Here is a 22,226-nt window from a genome sequence, read left to right on the forward strand (position 1 = left end):
CAAACTATTTTCATAACGATACTAGATACTATTTGCTTTACTTTCCATGTTGACATTGGCACTGAGGGTACAAAAGCAATGCGGAGAAAACTGTTGGAATGTGAGTGTGAATCAAGGCAGGGACACACGGTTGTGCCCTGTGCCTCGCTCACTGCCTTCGGAGAACAGCCAGCTTCACTTCTCTAAAAAACAATCTGAGGGGTTTGAATTGGCGGGGGGGGGGGGGGAGGTTGTGGTACCAGGTGGTGGGTATTATAGAGGGCATGGATTGCCTGGAGCACTGGATGTGGTGAAAAAATAATGAATACTGTTATCCCAAAATTAAATAAAAAATAAATTTAAAAAAAAAGAGAATGTCCCTGAAGAAGCAGTAAAAATTACTTTTATGAAATCCCCACAATTGGGTATGGTCTTCTGAAATACTGTGTGATGATAGGGAGGGGATCCTAAGTGTTTTGGCTGCATACCCAAGTAGAGTGGCTGCCTTTGAGGAATGTTGCAATTGTTTGAGTTGTGAGCTGAATTAGCCACTCTTCCAAGGAAGACCATTTTTACTTGGGAGAAGGACTGTCAGACAAGCTATAGTTATCAGGTTTGGGTATTTGGCAGCCTCTTTTCTTGAAAATGAATCAAATCAGCCTGTCATTATATAGAAAACTGGCTATATTTGTTGCCAATGATAACATTTTGAGCTTTCAAGCAAACATTAGGATTTTGGAAATTCTATGTACTTACTTGGCAGCTTCTCGGTGCTGAAAGTTGGCGATACATGAACATGTCAACATTTGCAAGATCCGCCTATCTTAGTGAACAAGCATTTTCTAAATGACCAATGTGTGATGTTACAAAATCAAGCTTGGGTAAAAGATCTAAGTATAAGCTATACCAATTTTAATGTCACAGACTATGCAAAGTTCATTGACATAGTTTTGGATTTCACCATGCAGCGAACCTTTAAGGAATTACCACTTACTGGGTTTTGGCATTGTAAGAAAAATTATCCACAATAATCTAAAAGAATTATTATTAAAATGTTCCTCCATTTCTCAACTTCATATCTGTTAAGATTGATTTTCTTCACATGTTTTAACCAAAACAACATAAAAAACAGACTGAATGTAGGAGATATGAAAACCCAGCTATCTTCCATTAACCCAAGCCAGACGTTAAAAAGATTGAAAAATATGAACTAATGCCAATCTTCATTAAATTTTTTTTGAAAAAGTTACTTTTCATTAGAAAATGTTATTTCTGTCGGCATGGGATGGGTTTATTATTATTTTTTGTTTTGAAAAGGTTCTTTTTCATTAAAAATATGCTGTTAAGGTGGGATGGTTTTATTATTGCTATTTTTAATGAATTAATAAATATTTAAGAGTTATTAGTTTCTGGGGTGCCTGGGTGGTACGGTTGATGAAGCATCTGACTCTTGGTTTCAGCTCAGGTTGAGATCTCAGGGTGCTGCGATCAAGCCCTAGGTCGGGCTCCACATTTAGGGTGGAGTCTGAGTGAGTTTCTCTCTCCCTCTCTCTCGCTAAAATAAATAAATAAATTGTAAAAAGAAAAAAAAAAGAGTTTTCAGTTTCTGAATATGGCCAATACTGATAACTGAGATTCATATAAACAAAAGCTCTTTGGAGGTCTTCAATAATTTTAAAAATTGTAATGGGGTTCTGAGAGCAAAATGTTTGAGAACCACTGCATTAGCCCATTCAGGTCCTCCACGATCTCACCTGACCTATCTTTCCAACTTTTTTCCTGACCTTTTTTTTCCCCACCACCTTCCTCACCACCATCTCTCTGCCCAGCAATGCCAAATAACTTTCTGGCCCCCCAAATAGGCGGCCCTCTTTCTTCTTCTTTTGAATGCCTTCTCTACTATCCCTCTCCCTCCTTGTCAGGTTTCTACTCATTCTCTTAAAATCAAGCTCAGTAAAAATTTCCCTCATTACCCTGTAGAGCTAGCCATACCCTCCTCAGGCCCCAGCGGCTTTGTGCTGAGCAGTGATCTTGAGAAACCATTGTGTGTGAGATTGTTTACACATCTGTCTTTCCCTCTATGCTGTGGGCTCCTTGGGGCAAGGAACAGTTTTTTTTTCTTCACCCTTAACTCATTAAACTCCAGCAGCTAGCCTGACTCCAAGCACACTGCTGGTACTCAGCAAATTCCAGAAGAAAAGTGGCAGAGGAGAGGACTTCCCTTTCACTCTCCTGCCCATTTCAGGAAGAGGACTTCCATTTCACTCTGGGGCAGAGGGAGGGATGGTAGCAGGAGGTGTGGCGAGGCACTCCTCAGAAGAGGGACTGTGTCGCACACACTCGAACCCTAGCTGCCCAGCACACACACACAAACCTTCTTCCTTCCTCCATGTACTTCCAGAAATGTCTTCTAACCAAAGCCAGAGAGCTCCACACACTCCCTCCCCAGAGGAAATCCTCCAGAATCCTATCTTGAGTCACGAGAGATGATGTCATGACAGCCCTCTTCCCTGACTGCCAGAATTTTGGGATGCACCTGTCTTAGCCATTCTGCCACCCTGAGACGAGATGGTCAATTTTATCATCAACCCAATCATCTCTAAAGTACAATGATGGAGGGAGGAAGAGAGAGACAAGGGAAGAGAAGAAAACTCTGTATTTAAATTATAATTCTCAGTGTAAAAGGAAAAAAATGATGCTTATTCGGGGACAGCTGGAATGATTTACCTTTCAGCAGCAATGAAAACGCAGATGGTGGCACTTTCCTTGTCTCTGCAATTAACCTTGGGGCAATAGGATTTGTGATCCTCTTCTGTCAAGCCATGTTTCTCTTTGATCAGCATCTTGGCCACTGCCTGGTTTAGCAAATCCCATTTCCCATTCCTTTTTTTCCCCCTCTATAAATGGATATAAAGTGGTTTAGTTTTGTGATTTTCTTTATGAAAAGCCTTCTTCAATTATGGAGGCTCTAGTTTTTACTTCCCAGTTGGATGGCCATCACGTTGGGAGTCCACTCAGACAAAGGTCCTGAAGAAATAAACTATTTTGTGTGTGGGTACCAGGAGTTAAACAGTAGCTCAATGTTCTTTATTAGTAAATGGCCCTCCAGCTTCTGAAAATGAAAAGGGGACTCGAGAGCCTATTGAGGAAAGCTGCTCATGTGCACGTAGATAGAGAAGCCTGACCTCTGCTAGGAGCACGTCAGAACACGTGCAGTTTCCAGAGTCATCTATCACCTCTTCCAAAGGGAGCGAATTAAGTCTCAATAAGGAAGTAAAATAGATCATTTGCCCTTCAATGCAGGATTCATTTAACTATCACAATCATCCGTTAGCTCTGTCGTTTGTCAGGCAGGAGAGATTCTGAGAGGTGGTACAGGTCTCAGCAGAACAAATACAGAATGCCAGGGGGCAAACCAAAAAAGGGAATGCATCTTGAAACCAATTACAAAAGAGGAAAATGTGATTTGCAAGAAAAGGTAATCTAGGCCAGCTTTGCCTTCTCTGGCTATTCTAAGCAATTTACCCTGACCAGCCAGCCCCAACGGCACACGTGAGGACAACGGTGAGACAGGTCATTTCCCACGAGGAGAAAACACTTCTGGACTCGGCAGCTGGTAAATTCTAGGAAGGAGAAAACTCATGAGTTGGGAAAATAAAGCTTTATTGTGAAACATATAATAAAATACAGAATGATTTTTGAACTCTCTACCTGCAGAAACCCAACGAAGTTGGAATCTCATCTTCAAGCGACAACTGATTTATTCAAATGGAAGAATCCAATTGATTTAAATTCTGACAGGAATTGTTTTCCTGTGGAGAAATGGAATTCACATAAAACAATTTCAGTTTGGATTCACAACATCTAAAACTCCTCTGAGTTTAATGTTAACAGTCATACAGATTTTGCCTCACGACCGCAGAACAATTTTGCATGTCCAGTCATTTGTGCCGTGGATGCTTCCAGCCTTCTCTACGGCATGGCAGCCGTGAGTGAGTGGGAAAAACTCATACCAAAGCATCTCTCGGTTTCCCAAAATAAGACCTAGCTTCTTCTGGTGTGTAGATTTATATCAAGCGGCTTTAAGAAAGCACGTCCCCCACCATCTCACACACACACACACCTAAGAAGTTCACACTCAATTGTGACGTGTATGTTTTTACTTTGTTCTCAGGTATAACATGGTCAACAGAATTTATTTCATAGAATGTCCTCATTGTTTGCTGATACTTCAGTTTTTGATCTACTGTGTTTCACGGTTCATTCGTATTGCTTGATCTAAATTAAAATGAACAATGCCAAAGTGATGTAGGAAGGCTTCTCTGTTTTAGGTGACAGTGGCATGGTGACAGTGCAGATGTGGTCTTGCTCTGAGATGATGCTCGGCACCAGGTAAGGAAGTGGTGGCAAGCACGCATTATCGATGATCTTATCGAGCGAACATTTAGTGAATGTTTGCTATGCGACAGACACCATTCCGGATGATTGATAGGTGTTTTCTCATTTCTTTCAACCACCCTCTATACTAGATGAGAAAATTGAGGCTTTGAGATTACTTGTAAGTGACAAGGGTCTCAGCTCATGCTCTTAATCAGTACAGGTTTCTTCTCTTTGGGTCTAAAAATTAGAGCAGCCTTCTATACTCTCTTTTTAGTGTTTTCATAGATACATTCACTTCATTTACTTGCTCCTTGAGGTAAATAAGCTCTTTTAAGAGATTAAATGTTATATCTACTTTGGTATCAATTTGTACTTCCCTGTACAGCTAAAAAGGAAGTAATCTGAATTAATGACAAAATTAATAGTTCAGCTACCATCTTTGTTATGTCAAAACAATGTTCATTTGTCATGTTGAAAACGATGTTAATCATGTTTAAGCCACTGCCTTCTACTGCGAACACTGCGCCACCATCACCAACCACCACCACTGCACATGGAAACTACCCATTCTCTTAGTGTCATTTATGTGCCAGGAATCATGGCTACATGTTTCACATACATTCCCTCTAAATTTCACAACACACCAAAGGAAGTATTGTGAGCCTTCCTTCACAGCTGAAGAAGGTTATGAAAGAAGACCTACATTCTAGATCTTCACAAAGACTTCATTCTCGTCATAAGGAGATAGATCTCCCAAAAGACGTGTTAAAAATCAATTTTAAACTGAAGATCCGGGTTTGAGCTATAACTCGACACTTTCCCAGCAATCTGAGATGATTTTTTGACTTGGAAAGACTCGAGAGAGATCCCACATGTAGTAGAGCAAGCTACCGTGGTAGGTAACAAGACCACACCAACACAAATTTTCTCTCACCTGTTGTCATTCTCTAATCCTGGTTTTATGAATGATATCAGTAAAAAAAAGGTCTGCTAATTAGGGGCTTTTAATGTGCAGTGGAGAACCTTCCACAGACTTCCAGCTTCTCAGGGTTGGAGACCCCCTAAAGGTCATTTAGATAGTCAGTTTTCCTTCTCCCATTAGACAGCTTGGTTTTCTTCTCTATTTTATTTATGAGGAGGGAGAATTGAGACGACTTATTAAAAAAAAAAAAAAAGCACAGGCCTAATGAGATCACATCATTTGTGTCCAACTTTCAGGAAAGGCAGGAAGTTGTCCCTGTTATGTGTGACTCTACAGTGAGCAAACCAAGTACATGACGAGTCAACCCTGACCAGACACCAGACGTCAAATCAGGTAACACAACTGCACACCACAGAAGTTCTGCAGGGTAACACATTTTTAATGTTTTATTTTGATTGATAAAAATTGTAAGAATTTATTTTGATAGAAAAATTGTAAGAATTGTTTAAAAAAAAAGTCCATTTACCCTTCCCCAGATCCACTGATTAATATTTTGCCCCATTTGTTCTTTCTTCCTGAACCACTAGAGAGCACTTTGTTGACATCTTGTCCCTTTATTCATAAATACTTCAGCATTTATTTCCCAAGAACAAGAGTTTTCAAAATAATGCTTTTTTAAAATCAAATCACAAAGTTAACATAAAATCAGAATAAATTTAAAAAAAAATACATTGACTACAAAGAAAAATACTCTGACTTCATTTTGCACAAAAGAGGAGCTTTTTGGCCTGTTTTGCTTACTGTGATACTCCTCTAGACTCTACCATAGTACCTGTGTACACAGCAGGTGCTCAACAAATCCCTGCTAATTTCTTAATTGTGCTGTGATATTATATTGACTGCATTTTTAAAAAGATTCTATTTATTTTAAAGAGAGAGATTGCAAGCAGGGGGAGGGGCAGAGAGAGAGAGAGAGACAGGAGAATCTCAGGCAGTCTCTGCAGTGAGCATTGAGCCCAACCATGGGGCTCAATCTCACGACCCCAAGATCATGACCTGAGCTAAAATCAAGAGTCGGTTGCCCAGGTGACTGAGCCACCTAGGAGTCCCTGTTGACTGCATTTCTAAAAAAAAGTATTTCTAAAGAAAAGCAAAGGCAATAACAGCAATATATCCAATCATTTCTTTATTTCCCATCATTTATAGTTGCCCAGTTACAAAAAGGAAAAACTTTCAGAGGTAAAGAACTCCTAGGAAATTAACTCTCTAGGATGAGACAAAACAGATTACAATGTGAGCCAACTGATGGGTGGGACCTGCTCTCTTCACAGGTAGCGGTTCCTGATGTATTCTCGGTACATGGCGGTGTCTTCTTTGCCAAGGGGCTGCATGATCCCTTGACTGGCCTGGATGTGGGCTTGGAAGATCTCTGTAGATCTTCTGTCTACTCGCGGAGGCTGAACTTCATAGATGTTGTCTTGTGAGAAAGCTGAGATAGGTGTTCTACAAAAGGGAAGGGAAGAAAAGGCTACGTTAAAGAGAATAAAGTGAAGGACCCACAAGGGAGCTATGGTCTCAAAGCATTCAAGAGCTGCCGACCTTGACGATCATGCGGACTTAACAGTAATAAGTAGTGGTAGTGACCTCCCCTGTGTATCTCCTAAGCTGGCTTCCTCTCCTGCCCACAGGACAGAGCTGACCCACCAACTGTGCAGGGAATCTTCCCTGAAGCACAGGCTAGGCAGGCACCCCTCCTCTGTTCCTGCAGCCCCAGGCACACCTATGTCTGTGCACCCATATGCCTCCCCCACACGACCAGAGTAACTTTAGGTGGGGGCTGTACATTTTCTGCTCCTTGATACATCATAGAAACTCAGTGTTGTTTTTTTTTTTTTTTGGTATATTAATTTTGTATCCTGCAACTTTACTGAATTTGTTTATTAGTTCTAACAATTACAGTTTTTAAAAGGAAGATTTACAAGGAATCCATGAAGTAAGGGATATGAATTCCTTCCTCACATAGAGAAGAAGAGCAGATGAGTTTGTATGTATAAAGGGCTCCCTTAGCATAATGCTTGGCACAATGTAAGTGCTCAGTAAATGTCAACTATGATTAATAATTACAGGTGCGTAATTCTTTATCTGCAATTCTAAAATCCTAAAAGCTTTAATGACCAAATGTTACTTGGATGGTAAAACGTGACCCAGCTGAAATTCATTTGGTGACGTATCCTAACCTGAACCAACAATACTCATTCCACTTCGTGTGAATATTAATGTGTTTCATTATCAGACAAGTCCTCAGATCACACTGGGGATGTACCATCCTGTTATGCTAACACCCCAAAACTGTGAATTCTGAAACACATCTGGCCTCAGGCTTTTGCTGAGAGACTGTAGATCTGTAAGACCCAGCTTCTTTCCTTTCTGGGGTATTGAAAAGCACCCAAGAATCTCTTTACTCAAAAATACGCCCCTATTCCCAACCACCCAGCCTAACTTCATGTGTGGAATTTCCTTCTACCCACTGAAGAAGGTGCTGTCTCCACAAGGGCCTTGTCAAAATGCAGTTTGGTGTCTGACACAACCTTAAGTCACTGAAGACGGAGCACCTACTAGTTATTCCATCCTTAGTGACAGCAGGCCCTCAAGGGATGAGTCAGTCAGCCAAGTCAGGTGTGATGCAGAGTGAGCATGTGTGCAGAGTGTGAATGGAGGGTCAAGAAGGGTCCACTGATGGGGAAGACAGTCCACAAAAAATGGTGCCATGAGGGACTGGTGTACAATGACAATACACTACCTTGTACCCCAGGGCTGGTCCTCTGAGGTGGGGGGCACTTCCTACACCAGAGCATCCTGCCCATCAGGAAGGCATCCTGGATGCCTGGCGGTTTGCTTAGCAGGGTCCCTGCAGCTGGGGGAGTTGCTCTGCTGGCTGGAGCAGAATTGGGCCTCAGCCCCAGCTAGCTCTGGACTTGGGATGTCAACACTTCAAAAGACAACAGGAAGTGCAGACATACAGTAGAAGACAGGAGTTGTACAGTAATGCCCCACCCTCTTAGGACACATTACCATCAAATGGGGGGTCTTCTAACCCAGAAAACAGTGTGCTTTGTCTTTCCCTGGAATGCTAACACATCCTGCCATGGCTGGAGATGTATTAAATTCCATGAAAATAAAATAGAACTGGAGGTGGAACATTCTTTCTGGAAACCAGCCTCAATTGTTTTCACCTCAGGAGAATACATTTCAACTCAAATCTGGTATCTAGTTTGTGAAATACTCCTATTTTTTTTTTTAAAGATTTTATTTATTTATTTGACAGAGAGAGATGACAAGCAGGCAGAGAGGTAGGCAGAGAGAGAGGAGGAAGCAGGCTCCCTGCTGAGCAGAGAGCCCGATGCGGGGCTCAATCCCAGGACCCCGAGATCACGACCCGAGCCGAAGGCAGTGGTTTAACCCACTGAGCCACCCAGGTATCCCAATACTCCTATTTTTTAAAGCACTTAAATAATTTCACACAATATTAGAATGTGACCTTTAAGTAAATAAAAACCAAAGGAAAATGATTTACTCAAATTAAAAAAAAAAAAAAAAATGAAGGTAAAAGACATCCTGAAACGTCTGAACCTCAATCTGGCCTCCAGCCTAGCGGCAGAGCTTTCTTCAAAACACAGAAGTGACAGTTATTTTGATGTCTGTGGAGAACACACTGTAATGGTGAACAATTAGGATGATTAATAATACGAACTCTTCTCCTCAATCTTCCCTCACAAAAACATAGCAACTCTCCAGTCATTCACATAATTCACATTGAAATGCTAGAATTCTTTAATGGTAGCTAATATTCAGGAGCAAACCTTTTTCACCTGAACCTTTGAAATGAAGACTCCATTAGGGTTTTTAGAGATTGTCATCAAAGTACCAGTCACAGATAGCAACTATGCCTGAACCACACCATCTACACCTGTCTAGTGTCTTCCCCTTTTCAAATCTCTTTTACGTATATGATCTTACTTAATTTTCACACTCATCCTGGAGGAAGGAAGCATAGGGATTAGACCCTCCATGTCACAGAGGAGAGAGATATTTTAAGTCAATCTAAAAACGGGGCTAATGGTTTCTGTCCTGTCTTTGAAGCCAAACCTCTCTGCCCAGAACTGCGCATTAGTGACCTCTCTGGCCGAAATCACACCAGACATTTGATAGATGTAGGAAGATACCGTCTGGGTACTCAACCTTCAGGGGTTTAGAAAGAGGAAATGCCAAGTGACCAAGGCATTGTCTGACCCTTCAGAGGCCTCGGCTGACTATGTGGAATATCATGGCGGCTGGGCACAAGCCTGTGGATGTGGGGCCGGGGCAACCTCGGATGGGGCCAGAGATCAGCCACTTTCACCCAGAGCCTTTGCTTTCCGACCAGTAAAGCAACCAGGAGTCCTCACCCTACTTCTTGGTTAACTGCCTCACGGCCACGTGGAAGCATGGAGGCCATTACCACACTCAATATGAAAAGCCAGACATCAGCCTGAAATGACATCCGACTGACTGGAAGCTGGGTTTAGGGTTCCAGCACCACCTCACTATGGTTTCAAAACAACACAGGGAGTCAGAAAATGCATCAACCATCCCCCTTGTCCTTTCTATTCTTCTAGATTCAAAGTCTATGTTAAATAACAAAGTTGTAATATTAGAATGCTTATTATTGGATGGGGGCCAGAAAGACACTTCAGAGATACCCAATATCATTGGCATAATCAGAAAAATGAGGAGGAAGAAACCGATTCACAGAGAAACTTTTGTTTCTTTGTTTTACTCAGTTGTCAAGAACCCAGTGACAATGAGCTCCCCATGGTGTTAAGGCAGTGGCTCTCCAAGTGTGGTTCCCAGACCAGGAGCATCAGCATCACCAGAGAACTTGTTAGAAATATAAATTCTCAGGCCCTACTCCAGACCCACTGAAATGGTTAGCAAGGCCCGTGCTTCTGACACTTGCTTAAGTTTGAGACTCTTTGGTCTAAGAAGACCAGAATGTATCTAAAATGCTAAAGAAGATCTTATTTGTGGTCAGTCAGCAGCATGGAACACTTGGAAACAACTCTCTTTTCCAATGATATACTACTGCTAACCCTCCATCAAGAATCATAATTCGACATTTAATTGCAAATATACTAGACACCACACATTTCCTCAGGAAGAGACAGATCTGATTTCTGCAGGAGCTTACACATTTCCAAGGTGGGAAAGAAATACAAAAACATCCAAGACCCTCACAGGGGGGTGCTGGTCAGCACCTTGTCTCTGGGGGTATCGGAGAGAGATAGGTAACCCAGTAATGCTTTCAATACTACACGGAACAGTCTTTATTGGCTTCCATGGCATCTGTTTCTAGACAAAAAAGACCAGTATTTAAACACTAAATGAGGTGGAAATTGTGAAACTACTTTCTTTTCTTCATTCTAGTCGAGAAATCTGGCTTATTACTGCACTTTCATGGTGGAAAAAATGGTTGCACTTTTCTCTCCTGACCATCAACAGAGGGAGTTTTGTTTTCAACTTCTCCTCACAGCCCCCAAAGGGATAAGACCTCCTTCTCCTAGTTCAAGTAGTTCCCAGTAGCATTTCTGGACATAAAAGATTATAATTACAAATGTGTGGGCTCATTTCTTTTTATCTATGGAACCTAGTTCCATCTTCAAAGAAGAGCTCTGTATTTCCCCTCAAGGAATGTTATGGTCTTATTTAAAATAATATATGTGCAAGTTCATTTACGGGCTGCTTAACCCAGACTGCCTAGTGTGCTCAAACACCAGGGACCAATGTCACTTGGCCTCCGCTGCAGTTCCCGCTCACAGAAGAGAAACACCTCAGGCAGAAATTCAGAAGACACACCACATGTTTTTAAAGAACATACTTATTGATGCCCTTTTATGCTCTTTCTTGAAAGTGGTATTACTCGCTTGGTTATAATATGATCATGTCTGATAATAATCCTTTCTTACAAGGAAATATTTAATCGGTCAGACTGAAATGTCTTCTTAATTTAGTTATGTCCCAGTAATTTGTGGCTGGTGACAGAAAAACGGGACCATATTTGTATAATTTCAACAATACTATATACGTGATACTTGTGCATTTGTTAAAATCTTCTCTTTTTCCCATGATTAGCATTTTGGTATACATCAGACTCCATTTGGCACTTCCAGAAATTTCTGTGATGGTTCTGGTCACAGAATCTCTTTCCCATCTGTTGCTATCCCAAACTCCCAGTTTCCTGTTTCTTTCACAGAATCAACTAAATGATTCTTTGTTGGTCATAACTGATCATTAGGTCATTTCTTTCATTATTTCCTCTGCTTTCCGAGAGAAACTATCACAAGGGCAGGTTCAAATTGCTCAGGTGCTCTGGTCTCAGTGGAGTAAAACCTTAGCAAATGCCTTAAAATCACCAGTCCTTGATTATTAGTCTATTTGTCTTTCTGCAGGTCTTATAATTACTTTTAGAAAATAATAGAAATAATATTAGATTACCAATATTAATAATATTAAATTATTTAAATATTATTATTAAATAACATTAAAGTAAATAGAAATAGAAAATAATATAGAAAAAATATTTAGAAAATAATTTCTAAAAAATTAGAAAAATGTGGCTTTTAAAACGCATTTGTCCAATATGGTGGCCATTAGCCACATGTGGTTATTTAAATATAATTAAAATTAAATGAAATTTAAAATTAGTTCCTCAGTAGCATGGGTCCCATTTCAAGTGTCTGTGAGCCACACACAGCAAATGATCGCTGTTGGACACAGTACAGATATAGAATATTTCCATCATCACAGAAAGATCTATGGGATGGAATGTTTTCAAACCTCTTCCCTATTATTTTTTCCTCACAAATTCTGGCCAATTTTAGGTCTTTCTAAGATCATTACTCTAATATATTTTTGTAGGGTATTTATCACTCTCTGATCTTTTATTTATGTGTTTATATACTTACTAGGAATATGAATACCATTTTGATCACCTCTTTATCTCCAATGGCCAGAAGAGCACCTGGCATATGGTAAGTGCTCAAAATTATTCATTGAATGAATGAATGACATCTGGTTAAGGAATACTGGGTTTCTAAATTCAGAACCTGAATTTAGTGTGATTTGGATTACTTAAGATGATAGGGTAGCTAGGGTTTCCCATCAGAAGCTTTCTCTTCAGTTCCTTTCTTCAGATAATCCGTAAGTGGCAAGGAAACTGACGGCAAGCCGAGTGCCTTCTGTCGGGATAAAGCCATCAGAGTTGCTCAAAAAACAATGGTGAGGCAGAAGCAGTGGGTCCTTATCCTCGAGAGGTGAGAAAACAGCAACTCATGCAGATTAACAAAGTTACTACATGGGCTGAAATCAAGAAGAATGCGTCAATCTTCAAATCACCTCTAATACAACAAAAAGCAAAATATACCCCTCTATTCTGGGGTTCAAGAAAGCAGGCACATACCTGTCGTGCCAATTTCAACACCAGAAATATGGGTAAGCTCTCGTCATTTGCTGCCTTGCCCCTCTAGGATACTTCCACATGTCTTCGGGTTTATACATGTGATACCACAGAGAGAAGGTGGTGGGCTGGAGGGGCAAGTGCTAGCCCGTGATCCGTGTAATGGGAAATTGAACCATGTTAGTACTGCTGATAAGATTCTAAACGTTATCAAGGTAAAGAAATTAATTTCCTTTTTATTCCTACTAAAAGACAACAAGTCTATATTAACACACAAAATGCTAGGAATCTATGGGGCCCATGGGCGGCTCAGTCAGTTAAGCCTCTGACTCCTGATTTTGGCTCAGTTTGTGATCTCAGGGTCAGGTGATCGAGCCCTACATCGGGCTCCACACTTAGTGGGGAGTCTGTTTCTCTTCCTCTGCCCCTTCCCTTGCTTGTACATGTACACGCTTTCTCTCAAATAAATAAATCTTTTTTTTAAAATGCTATGAATCTAATATATGATCTCTAACAAAGCCCAATTATTTCAGCCTAATTATGCCACTGAAAGCTAGTGAGCATGTCACAGAATAATGAACAAATCTGATTTCTTTATGTGCAAACATTTCCAAATCCTTTTAATAGCTGTTATTATAACAAGATGATTGGGCTATCCTCCAACAGAGACACTGAAAGGGAGGGTTGGAAATCCCACAGGCAGGTTAAAATTCATTAATAAGAGGACAATCATGCCAGTCTTTAAACAACCCACCACAGAAGCAAAAAGCGGTGATAAGAAGGAAGCAAAGAATATAATCTGTGCTGATGGGACATAAAAGGTATAACCTCACACACCATAGACGCCACGCAGGCTGCTCCGTGTGTATATGAGGCCCTTCAAAGGCTCAGCACTAAGGAACCTTGACTCCACAAAGCAGAGTAGGTCTTTTAAGACTTTGACAGGAGAGGAGCAGGTGGCGAATGGGAATGAAGAGAGCACAAGGACAGCAAAACCCTTCTTGGGTGTTTCTCAAACACTTATCTGCCTTCTACCATATGCATTTGCCACGTCTAAGGCTGTTAAACTCTATCTTTGGAAGACTCATTTGTCATTTTTCACTAGACCCATTAGATGAAGAAATAGTATATGTTTACACACAAACATGCTACATATACAGATAAAATATTTACCTATAATACAGATCAATGCTCATATACACTAAAATATATTTGTGCTTACATACATTATATACATATATGTAGTCTTTGAACACATTGCTGTGGAAAGGGTAATCCGTATATTCCAATGCGCCCCACAAAATGACGTGCTTCAAATGAGCCCATGTGAACTCATTTTTACCATGTCCATTTTATGGACCTTTACAACACACAGATACTGGAACAAAAGGACAGCTGATGAGCCTCCAGGGCAATGGAGCCAGGAAATCTAGAAAACATACTGTAATATTTACTATTTCTTAGGGCTGGAACACCTTGCTCTTAAAATGTGACTTTATATTGTTATATAAAAAAGAATCAATGTAATATACATCTTAGAGGCTGTTACAGGTTTGTCCAGGTAAAGTTTTCGGTGACATTACATCTCTGCCTTAAATTAAAAGTGATTTTTTTGTCAAACATAAAAAAATTAACAATGTTTACCCAATATTTACCATGGAAAAACTACTGTGTTTCAGAATTGTCGATGCATTTCAGACTTTTATTGCAAAATAAAACACAGACATAGGAAGCCACGCAAAACAGACACATAGAAATATTATAAAGTGGACACCACCTGGATCAAGAAACAGAAATTTTGGCAGCTAAACCCTTTCCATGTGCCCCATTCCCGTCAAAACCATAGTCACTATTATCCCAACTGGCACAGTAATCTCTTCCTTGTGCTTTTAAAACTGAGCTTTTCATTCAAATGTGCATCTCCAGACTTTCATTTAATCTTGCCCATTTTCAAAAGTGGGATATGCTTTTTAATCTACAGATTCTCTCGCCTTTCTTTTCCTTACAATTCATCGATTGAAATATCCAGGTTGTAGAGCTTCTCTCAGCCTAGATTTTGCTGACTGCATATTTATAATGCAGTTCAAAATGTTGTTCTGTCCTTTATATTTCTGCAAGTCAGCAAGTGCATCCAGAAGCTTGGTGACAATTTGCTTCTCTTGCTTTGGCAAGCCTGGAGGCGGTGGTGTGCTGGTTCATCAGGAGGGTCGGACTAAGTTGTTTATCTCTTTTGATGTTAAAAGCCAATAATGCTCAATGCCTACATCTGTTAACATTGGGGACTGCCCATGCTATTTCTTTTTCATTAATTAGTTGAAACTCTGTTTTTTTTTTCTTTTTAAGGGTGCTTTTCCTCACCTCTTATTTGATTATCCAGTGGTATAAGTCATACAATTCAAAGTGTCATATACTTGATTCTTTTCCCCTTTATTTTTCAGTTTTCTGGATAATGACATGATTCCCTAGAGCCCTTCCAAAGTGATCAGAATTTTTTAAAAAAATTATAAACTCATGGATTTAACCATATTTGATGAGTTCCATTCCACTGCAATTATTATTGAAGTTCCAAATTATCCTATCCTTGTCCAGTGGGAGTCTCTTCAAGTTCATTCATGAATCCTCTTGATATGACCCCAGCAATCACTAATGGCTTTCTTGCTATCTAGATTGACAAGATGCTCCAGGATCCTTGTGTCCATTTCCTGACACTGACCTGGAATCAGCTATTTCTCCCAGATCTCTGGTTCCTTTTAGTGGGGGAATTGGTATTTCAAGACCACCATGTGGGTACTGGGGATTCCCCTTGTTCCTGGGGCCACTGTATGTGTGAATGCATGTACTTATACATTTTTCCTGCTTCCCAGGGACAAAGAGGATGGCAGAGTTAGAACAGCCCATAATTATTTACTTCATGTGCCCCATATTGAACCTATATCAGCATTGGAATTACAATTAACTATTGCCACCAATATGATTCCTGAAGACACTCTACTCTGCCTGTCCTTCCCACAGTACCTCCCCATTTTTTCACATACTGTACTCTCCCTCTTTTAACCTGCATTTTGATTCTATAAGTTTACAGCTCACAGTGGTCTTTATGTCACTGCCTTTCCAGTCATTCTGATTGTTTCAAGTTCCTTCTCCACTACATCCCACAGGAAGGCCTCATGGGAACAATATGCTGAGTTCTTACTTGTAACAGTTTGTCTCTGCTTTCATAGTTAAAAGATTTGGAAATAATACCTTCAGCTCACATTTCTTTCCCTATTACTCCTTTTTTTTTTTTTTTTTGATATAATGAGTTCCTCATGTAAAAAGTCTGAGGATGATCTAATTATTTTTCTCTTACAAGTCTGTCCTTTGGTTTAGATAGCTAAAGGATTTTTTTTTCCCTTTAAAGTCTAGTTTACGTACTATACTGTATCATTCTGGGTCACCATTCACATGTATATGGTGTGCTCTCTCAATATATAGGTTTTTTAAAAAGATTTTATTTATTTATTTGACAGAGATCACAAGTAGGCAGAGGGGCAGGCGGAGAGAGAAAGGGGGAAGCAGGCTGCTTGCCGCGCAGAGAGCCCGATTCAGGACTCCATCCCAGGACCCTGGGATCATGACCTGAGCCCAAGGCAGAGGCTTAACCCACTGAGTCACCCAGGTGCCCCTCAATATATAGTTTTAAATAGTTATTTCAGAAGGTATTTTTAGCATTACAGTTTTTAGTAAATTTTTGCTAAGATCTATTTATTTATTTTGGAGACAGAGAAACTGGAGGGTGAGAAGGGTGCAGAGGGAGAGGGAGAGAAGCAAGTAGACTCCCCGCTGCGAGCAGAGCCCCACATGGAGCTCGATCCCATGACCCTGAGGCTATGACCTGAGCCGAAACCAAGAGTCAGACGATCAACTGACTGAGCCATCCAGGTGCCTCTAGTATTTGTTGTTGTTGCTGTTCCCTTGCTTTATTTTTCTTCTTCAAGACTCCTATTACCCATAGTAAATTTTCTTTGCCTATTGCCAGTATCTGACACTTTCTCTTAAATCTTTGTGGTTTTTCTTTCATTTCTTTTTGCATTTTTAAGTTTTGTATTTTAAGCACATTTTGAAACAGCACGCGTCAGTTTTGATCTCTTTTGCTGATGTCTTCCTGGCATGCTTTCACGGTCTGCAGGGAAACAGGCCTCCTCTGTCTTCTTCTGTTCCTCTCGTCACCTTATATGGTGTGGAATCTCGATACTTTTCTGATGCTCATTATGTAAAATGAGTTTTCCTGAACCTTTAGAAGGTGGAGAAGAAAGTCTGACTGACTTGACAGAACTCCCTCTTGGGTTGCTTCTGTGATGTATTCAGAGCCACGCACGCAGCTTTCCCCGAGGTCTTGCACCTCTCCCCTTTCTCTGCTTCTCTTTCCTTCATGTCTCCTGTCATGGTCCTGCTCAATTTTGACTCCATGGGGAGTCAGATGGGTCCCCTGACCTGGAGGGAGCTTTGGTGGTTGGTTTCAAACATTTACATGGCCAGACTGGCCCCACTACTTTCAGAATCCACCCGGAAGCCCCTGCACTCAGCTGGTACTGAATCGGGTAAAGCCTCCAACAGGCCACCATGTGTTCCTGTTCACTACTCATGTGTGTCAGATTCCCTGTTGTTCCTTCCCTGCTCCTTCCTCTTGTACAAACATGGATATGGTGTAAGCCTGGTGACCCTTAGACCACCGCCTGCTTGTATTAGGGACCCTGTATTTAGGGATATCTTCTCACAGTTTTGAGGTAAATGCCTATGGGTATTTGCTTTTGCTACCTGGTTGTTCAGTTTTATGTGAGATTCAGAGTTTAAAACTATGTTGTTGCTGTCTTCTTCCCAGAACCAACTGGCCACAGCTGTATTTTTAGAGGCGGGGGAGGGGCAGAGGGAGAGAGAATCTTAAGCAGGTTCCACGTCCAGGGCAGCGGAGTCTGACGCAGGGCTGGGTCTCAGGATCATGAGATCATGATCTGAGCCAAAATCAGGAGTCAGACACTTAACCAACCGAGTCACCCAGGTATTCCTAGGTAAAGCTATTTTTTTTTAAATATTTTATTTATTTATTGGACAGACAGAGATCACAAGTAGGGCGAGAGGCAGGCAGAGAGAGACAAGAGGAAGCAGGCTCCCCGCTGAGCAGAGAGCCCAAAGTGAGGCTCGATCCCAGGACCCTGGGATCATGACCCGAGCCGAAGGGAGCCGCTTAACCAAATGAGCTATCCAGATGCCCCTGTAAGCTATTTTTAAAAGAATATTTTTCATCTACCTCCAAAGCTGATCCCTAAATTTGGCACATCACTGCCTGTGTGGCTATCCCGTCCCTGCTGCCGAGGCAGAGATCCTGTCACGACAGCTCTGCCCAACCAGGGCTGCTCTGGGAGAAAGTCTTCTTCAGCTAGATTCCTGCTTCTACTTGGTCAGGTCCTACTGTCCTCCGAGACAGCAGCACACTGCAGATGTCCAGATGTGGTAGCTGTTCAGTGATTCAGAGACTTGGGGGATGCAGGCAGAAGGTGGTGGATGCAGGCAGAAGGTGGTGGAGCTCTTCGTGTTGTGGTTCACCTGCACCTGGCTGATGAGGCTGGGCCTCCAGAGCGGCTGCAGTCCAAGCAGAGTTAGGAAAATCAGCTATTCTTTTATTGTAGTGGGTGGGAGATGGCTAGTAGATCGGTTAGATTTAGGTCACGGGGCTTAGTGGACAAGGCAGTCTTTCCGGAGAGCTGCCCAAGGACCTTGCCCCGCTATCTGAGCAGGGTGCCTTCACCATTCTTGCCTAACGGGAGTCATATGTTTCCTATTTTCTCCCTTTGGCAGGAGACTCTCATGGTACTCACGTGTTTCCTATTTTCTCTCTTTCTGAGTTTTTATTTTCCTTTGCAACCATTGTATATAGGGAGCAGACAGGTAGTTTTTTTGTACAAAGGTCAGTAGATCATGAGAAGCCTCATCTGGACCTGATAAAGATGACTGCACAGAACCTAGAGATGGTGGGCACTGGGGAAAGGAGTGGGTTCTGTGGATAGCACAGGAGTAGGCATGGATACCTGGTGGCTTAACGAGTAGACTGTGACAGATAACAGTGTTTAGATTCCCCAATATCTACCTGAACTCCCTTTCTAGTGTGTGGGGGCTGAAAAATGGAAAAAAACATCCCAGACTCCCTTGCAATTTGGGTTCAAAATGTGGTTTAGGTTCTACTCAGCCCTTGTACTCACAGGAGGCTTAGATTTAAAACCAAGTCATATGGAAAGAAGCGAGCTATTGGGTATTAGTTCAACAGGCGGCCACAAAGGCAACACGTTCTTGAGTTGGCTGCGGGGATGGTGGCTTCCTGGTGAGAGCTGAGGTGGTTGGTGTGGCACCCGGCAGCTACTTGGGACAGATTCCTGATTAGGGCAAACGCAGAAGCCACTCTGAGAGGAGCTGTTCCTTAAAAGCTCAGTCTAGAGTTTTTTCTTCACCCCTCCAGCGATTCTGAAAGTCACTTTAAGCCCTATAACAAATCACTTCTGGTTTACTCTATGTGGAATGGATTATGTTTTCACAACTGATCTCTGACCAGCAGAAGAACTTTTTGTTGCAGAATAAAAACGAAACAGCTCTGGCTCTCTCTTGCTTTACCAAGGGGCAGGCAGCCAGCCTTTCCAGGTGAGCATTGTTCCGAGATGGTCCTGGCGGGAAAGAGATACTTCCAGCACTCGGGCATGGGTATGGTTGCTGCCCGAGGGGACAGAAGGGACAGCCTGCCACCAGCACACCGATGAGCAGCAATGCTGGTACTTGCTATGTTTCGGCCATACCCATTGACATTTTTATTTGTCCATGTACAAATAACACGTACAATGACACTGCACATTCTCTCGGAGAACTATCAAATAAAAATGTCATTTGGGTTTTTAAAAGAGCGTTTGGGCTCAGAGAAATGAAGCAGGATGATTCTCAGATCTAAACTATGTAAAAGCCAATTTAGGATGCAATTTATAAACTGTATGGTTTCCCTCCCGTTTAGAAGACACATTATCTATCTTAGTACAAAAAGAAATGCAGTTTCCCCTCTATTTCAGCTCTGTTTTATGACAAACACCAGACGAGCAGCCAGTGATATTTGGCTGCATTGTTCTGCAGGCTGTAAGTTGAACATTTCAGCTACTATATAATGGAAGCACACTTGGCTCTGCACCACAGGCAACAGGGGCTGGTTCTCCTGCATAGCACTGGGACTGTCCTGCCACCAAAGGATAGGGTGCACATCAAGCACGTAACAGCTGTTCTCAAAGGGCAAAGAACATAACTGCACCTCTCAGAGTCAGCCCTTCCCCACCTATATGCAGGGCCGAACTCTGCCCCAGGGATACCGGTCACCCATCAGGCATGACACAGGGACCTCTGGGAACAATCTGTCCTTTTGGTCCTCAAATTTCCTGGAACAGCAGCAGCAGTTTATTTTTCTAATAAATTTTTTATTTTAGAACCTCTTGAGACTTGTAGAATCATCGTGCAGAGTCAAGAGAGTTCCCATACAGTCACACCTAGTTTCCCTGATCATTCACATCTTCCATGAGTCTGGGACATCTGTTGCCATTAATGAACTGATATCAACACATTATTATTAGCTGAAGTCCAGATGTGTCCTTTTCCTGGTCCAGGGTCCCATTCAAGATCCATTACATTTTTAGTCATGTCACCTTGGTTTCTTCTTGGAGGTGACAGCTGATGATCCTTGTCTTTGATGGCCTTGGTAGTTCTAAAGAGTACTTAGCCTACCTCTTTTCAGAGCCGTCCCTCACTTTACTAACAAGGAGAATCAGAGAAAATGGTTCTTTGGAAGGAGGTATCAGATGGATCATGAGCCTTCAAAACAAAATCTAACAGTCCTGAGATTCCCGAAAGACTCCTATGGCTTTGTCTCTGTCAATGTTCACCTGTGATGGAATGCTGGGTGTGCTTCCCAGTGGACGTGTGGACAGCTGCTCAGGGAACTCCTACGGAGCAGAGACTCCCAACCTGGCTGATCATTACATTCAACTGGAGAATTTCAGAGAACACAGGTTCCCAGCTCTAGTCCAGATGTACTGAATCAGAATCTCGACTAATAGGGTCTTAACTTCTGTATTTTGTATATCTTTTAAAAAAATGTTAATTATGGCTTTGATATAGAAAATTATAAAGCAAGGCCCACAGTCTGTTAGTATTATTAATGTACATAAAAGTATATATATAGAAAATTTAAAGAGTAACCAAAAGTCCAAAAATGAAAAGTGAATGCTTCCCTATAATCTATTTAACCATTTTCTAGGGACATTTTGCTTGTTCCATTTTTATTGTTGTCTCTTGTTTGCTTTGGTATTTGTATTCCAACAAGTTTTCCAAGATATTCTGGAGTCATCAGAAATTTGGAACCTAGCACTACAGAAGAAATTCACAACTCATCTATGGAGGGAGAGAATGGCCCTTTCAGAATGACACCCTTGTAAAATCATAAAGCCCTGCTCTTCCCCTTCCTCCCCTGAACGAGTCAGCTCTAAAGCCATTAGATGGGGCAGAGCAAGGAGAGGGAGCCTGTAACAGCCTGTAGGTGTTTGAGCCCAAGTGGGGTAAGAGGGCATCCACATTGGGAGGGAAGGCTCGAAGTGGGGAATCAGAGCCCAATCAGGGTAAGGAGGGCATCTCTACAGAGGACAGGTTAAGGGGTTAAGGCCTGAGTGGGTGAGGAGGATATCCTCGTGTAGGGGCAGCCTGAGGTGATATGTCAGGACCTGAGCAGGGAGAGGAAAGTATGGATATCCATGGGGAGGGGTTGCCTCCCAAGGGGTTGAGGAGGCCATTCATGGAGTGGGTAACACTGCAATGGAAGTTGGAGCCCAAATGGAGGGTGTTTGTATGGGGTAAGGGGTAAATGTAATGGTGATAGGAGACTGATCATATCAGAGGGATAAATCATATAAATAAACACACTAAGGGTAACAGAAGCCAAGTTTCTCCCTGTTGAAGAAAGGGGTTCCTAATATGGAAAGAGAGAGAAGGACAGAGACCCTGGATACCCTACAATTAGAGGTATCAATATGAACTCAGAGATTTAAATATCTGTATATTTAAATTTACTGTATTTATAAATATATACACTTGTATTATGTAATATATAAAACATGTGTAGTACATACTTGTGTATATATTTACATAGATACATATGCAAATGTGCACATGTCTTTTGAGGGGGCCTGGGTGCAGCAACACCTTACTAGCAGCAGACACACCCAGTGCCCAGACCCTGCCTTTTAAACCATTTTCCACTAAAAAGAACCAGGGATCCTTGGAGAAATGACTGATCTCAGGGCTAGGGCAAGCAAAGAACATGATGAACTCAGAACATCTTGTGCCAGAAATCAAGGGAAGTGTTCAAAGAATGATGAGGACATGTCCAAAGAACACAGG

At 41.7% G+C, this 22,226-nt stretch overlaps 1 protein-coding gene across 2 annotated transcripts in view; it reads right to left on the reverse strand.

Annotated features, from left to right (window-relative positions):
• Window positions 1-6,454: 6,454 nt before the first annotated feature.
• The window catches only part of FIG4 (FIG4 phosphoinositide 5-phosphatase), a 125,690-nt gene continuing 109,918 nt past the window's right edge, over window positions 6,455-22,226 (reverse strand). For both annotated transcript variants that reach the window (XM_082731929.1, XM_082731930.1), the window contains one exon: window positions 6,455-6,784. In XM_082731929.1, coding sequence (XP_082588055.1) covers window positions 6,607-6,784 — 178 coding nt within the window. In that variant the 3' untranslated portion in view covers window positions 6,455-6,606. The remainder of the gene's footprint in view (window positions 6,785-22,226) is intronic.

The sequence above is a fragment of the Mustela nivalis genome (assembly GCF_964662115.1).
Source record: "Mustela nivalis genome assembly, chromosome: 5".
Lineage (NCBI taxonomy): Eukaryota > Metazoa > Chordata > Mammalia > Carnivora > Mustelidae > Mustela > Mustela nivalis.